The sequence below is a fragment of the Pyrus communis genome, chromosome 4 (genome assembly GCF_963583255.1).
Source record: "Pyrus communis chromosome 4, drPyrComm1.1, whole genome shotgun sequence".
Classification (NCBI taxonomy): Eukaryota; Viridiplantae; Streptophyta; class Magnoliopsida; order Rosales; family Rosaceae; genus Pyrus; species Pyrus communis.
This window is the reverse complement of record NC_084806.1, coordinates 2,855,117-2,863,555: the sequence shown is the minus strand read 5'-3', so window position 1 is coordinate 2,863,555 and position 8,439 is coordinate 2,855,117. Positions and strand designations below refer to the sequence as shown.

The window sequence follows — 8,439 nt, the reverse complement described above, 5'->3', positions numbered from 1 at the left end:
ACATTGAGCATCTTGTAAATTAAAAAGAAAAGTTTGTGAAGACGACAAGAGCTTGTGGATTTTGGAAATCAGGTTCTATTTTTAGTGGGAAGTACACAAAATCTACTTTCCAGAGAAGGTTGTAACTCAAGCAAACGTATCTGGCAGGCTGCTTTCTATGTGTTTGTACTGGCCCTTTTGTTTTAGTTATTAAAATCTGATCAGCGGTAACCACAATAACCACAAAAAGACAACATTGCTCCAATGGCTTCCATTAGGAAATTCACTAGGATTTAGCAAAGATTTTGCCCAAGTGGCATCAGATGGCGTGGGGTGAGAATGTTAATAGGGCTTTGGTTCCTATGGCTTCAGTCTCGGACTGGAGTTTGGGGCCTCTAGTTCTCAAGGAAAACTTTCTTTCAGATTTGTTTTTCATGTTTTGCCGTCGGCAATGAGATGATACAAATATGACGGTATGTAGTTACCGTGAGGAACCGAAAAGAAAATATTGTAGGCGTATCCAGGTGCAAATTAAAAGCAATTCTACATTTCACCGTTGTAGTAGTACTATGTGTGTAATACGTCCATGAAACCGACTGATCGATGCATACACCGTTTCTCAGACTTAGCCTCCGAATTACAGCAACCCTTACAAGAAGCAAGACAGGAAACAAAATAAAGCAAATGTGGAAATCCTCAGTAAAATAGTTACATCCAAGAGATTGGATGACTTCACTCAGCCTGTGTTTCTCATCCCTGCGGCGATCCCATTTATTGTTATGAGCAATGCATCTCGAAGTTTATTGTTATCGTCATCGCGTCTCAGTCTCTTGAGTACCTCAACCTGTAACATGTTCATAGGATTGAGAAAGGGGAGCCTGCTTTCAATAAGCTTCCTCAAGCTCCGATTATTCTCGGATAGTTTCTCGTGCCCGCTAACCACCAGTACATACTTCTCTGTAGTCAAGAGCTCCCTTCGCAGCTCAGAACCAAGATGTCGCCTGCTTTCTGAGACAAGGACTTCGTCGTACTGTTTGGCTATATGAGTGTCTGCCTTCCCCAAAACCATCTCTATAAGGTCAAGGGTACACTGAAAGAAGGGCCATTCTTTGTACATAGCTTTCAAGTCGTTGGTGTGTCCCTTCTCGCAAACCCCCCTTAAGCCTGCTCCAACTCCGAGCCATGATGGAAGAACAAATCTGGTCTGGGTCCATGCAAACACCCATGGAATTGCACGAAGATGTCCAATTCCTGTGGAGGTCTTTCTTCTTGTGGGGCGGCTTCCAATGTTGAGGAAGCCAAGCTCAGCCTGGGGTGTAGCCTCATGGAAGTAGTCAAGGAATTCTGGATTTTCGTAGACTACACTCCGGTAGTTCTGACAACTGATTTTTGAGATCTCCTCCATGAGGTTACGCCACTTTTCTTCGCGAGGTGAGAGTGGAGGTTTTATAGTTGCAAGCAGCACAGCTGTCGTGTATATTTCTAGCTGCCTGACAGCAGTTTGTGGCAGCCCAAATTTTGCCTGAACCATCTCTCCTTGCTCAGTTGATCGTAGGGTACCCTAACGATTATGTAAACCATCAGGCATAAGGTTATACAAATTATGGAACCCCAGAAAAAATGTACACCACAGAATCCAACATAGACAGACATGGTCAAGAACACGAAGATATCAAGTTATCGATGTTGTCCAAGTTCCAAACATAAGTAAAAGTGTGAACTGAAGTAACTTTACAGATTGGGATAAGCCTTTGTTTAAAGCAGATCACAATCGAACATCTATCCTTTCAAACATTTTAAAGCTAGAATGTAATCAAGATACAGAAGACTAATGAATGAAAAACAAGAACAATTACCATTACAGAGCCCGGAGGTTGAGATTGAATGGCAAGATATGTAGGACCACCTCCACGACCGATACTTCCCCCTCGCCCATGGAACAGGGTAACCTTAATGCCAAATTCATTGCATGCGGCCACAACATCCTCTTGCGCTTTGTAAAGTTCCCATGCCGCAGTGAAACGCCCAGCATCTTTACCAGAATCCGAATATCCAACCATCACCTGCTCAATATAACTTCGTAAGCTCCACGAGATTCATGGGGCCCTACCAAAGTTTATTCGAAACTGCTTCTTGATATAATTACCTCTTGAAGACCATTGTGGTTCTTGGTTATGTGCTCCCTGTACCAATCAATGGATAATAATTTTCTGATCGCTGAGCCAGCTTCTCTCAAGTCGCTCACAGTTTCAAACAAAGGAACCACCCGCAGCCTATACCAAAACATATGAAATCCAGTTGTGATATTCATTCTATCTAGCAGTATCAACATAGAGGTGTGCAAACTTACGTTCCACCAGGACATGGCCTTCCTAGCCCCCCACTAACAGCAAGTCGTGCATCTTTCTGCAAAAGCTCGACCGCGAGGACATCACTTGCCTGCCAATTTTGAATTGCATGGCAACTGTTGTCAATTCTATCACCCCAAACATATTTATGGAAACACCACTCTTGGAAAGAAAAAAGAAAAAATCTCTTAATTTTAATGTGCACAAGTTCTGCCTTATAGTGCACAACTTCAATTATGAATCCGTTATGGAAGTGGTATGACATACGTTTGACGCCATAGAAATCACATAGGCTCCAAGTGAATCACTCCCCAGCTCAGCAGCAACGCGGAAGGTATCAAGTACTTCCTTAACATCAGGACCAACCTGAAAAGATTTTCACGAGAGAAGACAAGTCTCACAGTGAAGCACGAGTTCAGCAAATTGACTAGTAAAGAGTAAATTAGAGCCTTGATGCTGCTAACACGAAAGTTCAGGTTCGAGGTCTGCATGCCCATTGTTTCGAAGAATACATTCTCATCCCTTGGAATGAAATTTTGAATTGAACTAATTAGGTTAGCTATTACCTCCATGCTTTTTGGGACTAGTGGTCTTTTCCCTTTGAGCTCTTTAGTAAGAAATTCGAGTTTCTTTTCTTCATCCCACTCACTGTACGTACCCATATCCAAATATTTGGTAACAGCATCAAGCGTTTCAGCATGTCTCCCAGATTCCTGCCTCATTTAAATCTTCAGTTAAAATATGTTACCAAAGCAAGACAAAAATTATATGCCCAAATAAAGCACACCTGACGCAAATCGAGCTTCATTAGTACCATCCCAAATGTAGCAACTCTTCGGATCAGATCAGTAAGCCGACCGTCAGCTAGCACCCCAGATCCACATGATTGCTGCCAAAAATGATGGTTGTCGATATTGGATAGAAGTTTGTACAAATGCAGATGTTCTGCGATCGTGTGTGCTCACACAGGTGCATGTAAGAGTAGAGCGTAAAGAAAGAGAATTACCAAAGACTCGTAGCATAGGAGCAGCGGTTCTAAAAGTTGATCTGAAGTGTCATAGCAATCCCAAGGGTCATACTCACAAGGAAGATCTTCAAGGAGAAGCTCCAAACGTCTTTGTGCCTTCATAAGCTGAACCCGCGGAACACATACAAACATTAGTAATGGCCAGAACATATAATGGCCCAATAGTCCATCCTTTTTAATAAAGCCTAAACCAACGGCAGAAGAACATAAATAGGAACTTCTCTGTGCAGCCAACAACTACATACTTGACATAATTGAAAAATGAGTTGATAAACAATACCTTGTCCTTTACATTACCAAGAACCACTCTATAAGGAGCAATTCCAGATCTCTGAGGAGGCCTTGGCTCTAAAAGCTTTTGGAAACTGGACCTTCCAATCTGGGACTCTGCAAACATTTTCCTTTGATTAAGCAGTCGACTTGAATTAGAAGAGGGAGACCCTGAAGATCCATTTGGTATCGTATGCCCGTTGAGAAAGGGACTCTGGGAGGAAGGACTTGACATTGGAGGGTCCTGACCATCCTGTCATAAGAGAGAGATAAAACAAAGAGACTACTTATAGGTAACTACAAGCTCTGATGGAATTTGTAGATGCCAAACCAATTAAGAATCAAAACCAATGCTAGACTCAAATGCCAGCATCATAGAACTTGCTTCACCTGATGTTTCGGCAGGTAATCAGCCCTCATAATTTGAATTCGGGGAATGCATTCTACATAAAGTTGTACATCCAAAAGAATTCAGAAACCATGAATAAAATCAGTCATCAAATACATTACGGAAGGTTAGATGAATGAAGAGAAAAGCAAGAATCACTAGTATGAAGTACAGGTGAGAGGAAATAGTTAGCTTGTTATATTACAGTGGGATTATTTCATAAGCATTGCAATGATGAAGTATTACTTTGGGAATTGATATGGGTTCTCACATGCATGACGTATTGTATGATGCAGAACTAAACAACTGCAGTTTTAAGAGGATAATTAGAGGTCACCTGTGCACGAGGGTTGATCAGCTCTGGCTGGAAGTTGTGATGGAAGGGCCGCACCTTGTTGCTTCGACTGATGTCTACCAAGCCACTGATGCCAATTCTCATGCCGATCCTTGGATGAAGTTTCTGGAGAGAAATTTTGATTGCCATAATAGTTCAAAGTGAATCACAAATATTGTGAACATATATAAAAAAAAAAGAAAATGAATCCTCAAGCATTCCAAACGAGATGACCAGTGGGCAGTACACAATTTCAAATTAGAAGGCTTGGGATAAGCAGGTCAGATTACGTATAGGTTATGCAACATACAGAATATTGTAAACAAAAGAGAAAAGACCACAATTCATCAATTTAGTTACTTTCAAATGAGAAACAATGCGGTCTATCGCTGACATAGTAGAAACTAAAGTAAGCGTTTATTGGCATTATCAATGTCTAGCAACATTTTCACTTCTGCGTGACTATCTAGAGATTTACAATTATCGATCAGAACCTTAAACTAACTCAATCCCACGAAACACTGTTACCCCCTCCCCCCTAAATAAATAAATTATTGACATAAACTGGTAAGCAGTGAATGTATCAATGCAGAAGAACTGCAACATGCCAAACCTTGCTCTAGAATTTCATCTGCCAGCCTCGACAGTCTGTCACTGCAACGGTTCATGGATAGCTCAAATTTGAGGTTATCAAGTTCTCGAACGTAGAGATCAATGGCCATCCACCTAGATAAAAGTGAGACATCTTTTGTGACCTGATACAATAAAAAGAGTGAGCAGATCAGCAGTCGTCCTCCTAAACGAAAAATAACAGAGCACCACACAAACAATTATAAAAGAATGAATTGGGCTACCTTACCAAATTTTCGTAGGAATAACATATTTATTGACAGAATAGACTCTTGTTGATTTCAAAGGAACAAATATTAAAGTAGAGAAAATTTACAAATCAGAAAACATTAGGACCTAGAATATAACCTTTGCTGTTACATTAGGATTTCCATCTCTGTCACCCCCCATCCAAGACCCAAATTTGATTGGTGTGCAAGTTAATGGAAGTGGTTTTCCGGTATGCTGACAAATAAATCAGAGGAAATCTTAGGAGAGAAACTGTAGAAAGACGGAAGACAGTCTATGCATGTAGAAAATAGTAATAAGTTAATAACAGAACATCAATTGAAGATGAACCTTCTTTAAAGCATTGCTAACTCGCCGAAGATAATGAGGTACAGCTTTCCAAAGGGACTGCTCCACAATGTTCAAACCTGCGGTAATCACGTATAAGATTGTTTTGGTTTGATACACACAAGTTTCCAAAGATCCAAAGCATTTGATTATAATTAGATTCAAATATAATTAAACTATTTTACCTGCCCTAGCTTCATCGACCGGTGTAGGTTTATGGCGCCTAAGCTCATCTGTCTGCCATATCGAGGTAATCTCTCTCACCTTCAAAAGAAATTATAAAACTTAAGCCAAGGGGAAAATTTGAAGAAGACAATAAGGCTGGAAAAACAATACCAGATCTTCAATCAGCATTTCTTTGTCTTCGTTACCAATATCAGGCCTGTCCTTGTAGTCTAAAAGATGCTGCGGGAAAAATTAAATCATTCAAAAGAAATGTTCAACATGTGTAAGATTAAGCAAGAACTGCCAACAACTTACAGCAATTCTTATATGCTTGTATTGTAAGGTACGACGATTAATTTGCGTAGGATGTGCAGTAAGAACAATTTCAACCTCCTGCAGCAAGAAAATTTGAGATTGGGAATTAAAAGACGGATAACTCTTAGCTTCTTACCACAGAAACAATTAAAATGCACACACAATGAAGAAGATTAATACATGACTATGCCTTAATTGAACGAGTTCAACGTTCAGTAACCCAATCGAACTATATACGCTCCCCATTTCTCAACCCGGCATACAAGCAAGACAAACAAACTAGAAGCAAAAGAACCAAGAAGGAACCTGCTTGCAAACAGTATTATAAAGCTCATCAGGAGAAACACCACCATGCACAAGCTGATTAAAAATATCGTCGCAAGATTTCGACAGAGATGCCTCATTCGAGTCATTTCGTTGCTTGCGAACCCTGCAAAAAGGAACAAACTTCAATACCAATAACCAGAAAGCTAATAAAATTTAGAAATGCAAGAAATCAAAGCAGTTCTCTTTTCTCCATGTCAACATTCTCTTGTTAGAACCAAATTGAAAGGTCTCATTTTCCCTGTTTTATTTCCAAACAAATACAAAGATACATATACAGAGACATTGCAAAAGCGGGACCTCGAGTGCAAGGGTGAACAAAACAGCGGAGGATTCCGAGAAGGCGAAGAGATTACCTGTGATGGGTTTCGGCGACGCCCATCAAATTGAGGTAATGGCTGAAAGCACGAGCGAGGATCAGAGCCTCCTCCAAGCTCATCTTTGATATTTCTGATGCCAGCTGCTTCTCCAGCACCTCGGCAACGTCCTCTATCCCCGCATTCCTCATAGTACAAGCACTCTGAAAACACACATACTCACACATTATATGTTAGGGGATTTCAGATCATCTTTACCCTCTGTTTGGATGCTAAGATAATCCTGGAAATGCAGGGAAAATTATCAACACACTCTACTCTCATCGCCACCTTTTGTTTTCTTTCCTTTCCTCTGTTTTTCCCGGCAACCAAACAAGGTTTAGGAGATTCCGAAATGCAGTGGGAAGGAAGGGGAGAGAGAGAGAGAGAGAGAGAGAGAGAGTGAATTACCTGAGCGAGGATTCGGGTCCTTTCGACTTTCTCCGTGATTTGGCTTCGGACCTCTCGCTGCAGCACCTCCTGGAGAAGGCTGCCGAGCATTCTGCAGTCGTCTTCAAAGCTCTGGAAGGAGATTTCCTCCGCTATGTCGTCCGTGGTGTCCGTCATTGTTGCAGGGTATGGAGTTCTAGAGAGAGAAGGTGTGGTTGTGTGAGTGTTTCTGTATGTGTTATAGAGAGAGAAAGTGGAAGCGGAAAGGCGTAGGAGGAGGAGGAGGAGCAGGAGGAGGAGAGGAAGATGGTAATGGTGGAAGTAGTAGCGGTGGCAGGAAAGCAGAGAGAGGAAGGGAGACAGTCTCCGCGTACGGATACTCGGGATGATTTTCGGACCCACTTTTACCGAATGGATTGCCAAGGATTGCTCCCAAGTGGCACTCTCCCCGTTCCTTAAGGGCAGCTCTGTGACTCTGACCACCTGATTCGGGCGAATGTTTTTACATTTTTCCAACCATGTATTTACACCGTAATTATTTACGAAAATCGAATTTTAACCTTTATTAAAAGAATGATTAAAACCTATCAAGGTCAAGAAATAAAGTGCGTATCACTCTCTTAATAAAACAATGACGTACCATGTATTGAACAAAATTTGTAAGCATGTAACAATATCATATATTATCGATTGACATCATATAAACACTCACCTATTAGTTTAATTAATTAATCAAAGTCTATTATAATCCATGATTTGTGAACTGTCTAAAAATACATACTCAGTTGAAAATGAATAATCGAACCACTAATGCAACTCAACACTTGCAAAGTTGGAAGGGTTTTTATTTTCATTTTATACATTTTGCTCGAATATTATTGTGAGTGAAAAAAATTGATTAAAAGAAGAGGTGAAGGGGGTAGTCGTGACGTATTGGTTAGAAGGACCTGCTCAATTATTATTTTTCAACGGCCAAAATAACGACGCGATCATCTTATTAGATATTTACTTGTGGGATGCAGACACTTGGCAAGATCTTTCTCGATCGAAGGCGACTGTTTCTGATAACTATTTGGACGGGAGTTGTTTTTTATTCTTTAGCTTAAATGGGGCTGCAGGCCCAACAAGCAAAAAATTGCTTGATCAGGAATGGCCCTTTAGCAGTTGGTTTCTTCAACCACTGGCCAGACTGGAGGAAAGGGGGTTTAACCCAAGTTTACGTACTCCCCATTACTCCTAAACAAAATATTAATTGATTAGAAATGAAATAAATCAGAGAAGACGGTTTCATGTATCCCTTCCATCTGCAAAACCCAGTCGTGTTCATCGTGTATCTCAATAGAATTCAACTTGAATGA

At 40.7% G+C, this 8,439-nt stretch overlaps 1 protein-coding gene across 2 annotated transcripts; it reads right to left on the bottom strand.

Moving 5' to 3' along the window:
- Positions 1-504: 504 nt before the first annotated feature.
- On the bottom strand, positions 505-7,556 carry LOC137732418 (phosphoenolpyruvate carboxylase 4-like). Of its 2 annotated transcripts, XM_068471727.1 has the most exons (20): positions 7,103-7,556; positions 6,692-6,855; positions 6,318-6,441; positions 6,012-6,089; positions 5,868-5,936; positions 5,717-5,795; positions 5,535-5,611; positions 5,325-5,420; positions 4,960-5,101; positions 4,350-4,472; positions 4,015-4,067; positions 3,635-3,877; positions 3,334-3,459; positions 3,115-3,216; positions 2,894-3,040; positions 2,595-2,693; positions 2,330-2,418; positions 2,126-2,252; positions 1,836-2,042; positions 505-1,540 (listed from the first exon to the last, which is right to left on the bottom strand). In XM_068471727.1, exons 1-20 carry the CDS (start codon positions 7,256-7,258, stop codon positions 716-718), a joined length of 3,126 nt encoding a protein of 1,041 aa, XP_068327828.1. In that variant the 5' UTR covers positions 7,259-7,556; the 3' UTR covers positions 505-715. The 2 variants fall into 2 exon arrangements, with proteins under 2 accessions (XP_068327828.1, XP_068327829.1); XM_068471728.1 differs by lacking the exons at positions 6,318-6,441; positions 6,692-6,855; positions 7,103-7,556 and adding an exon at positions 6,192-6,272.
- Positions 7,557-8,439: the final 883 nt, after the last annotated feature.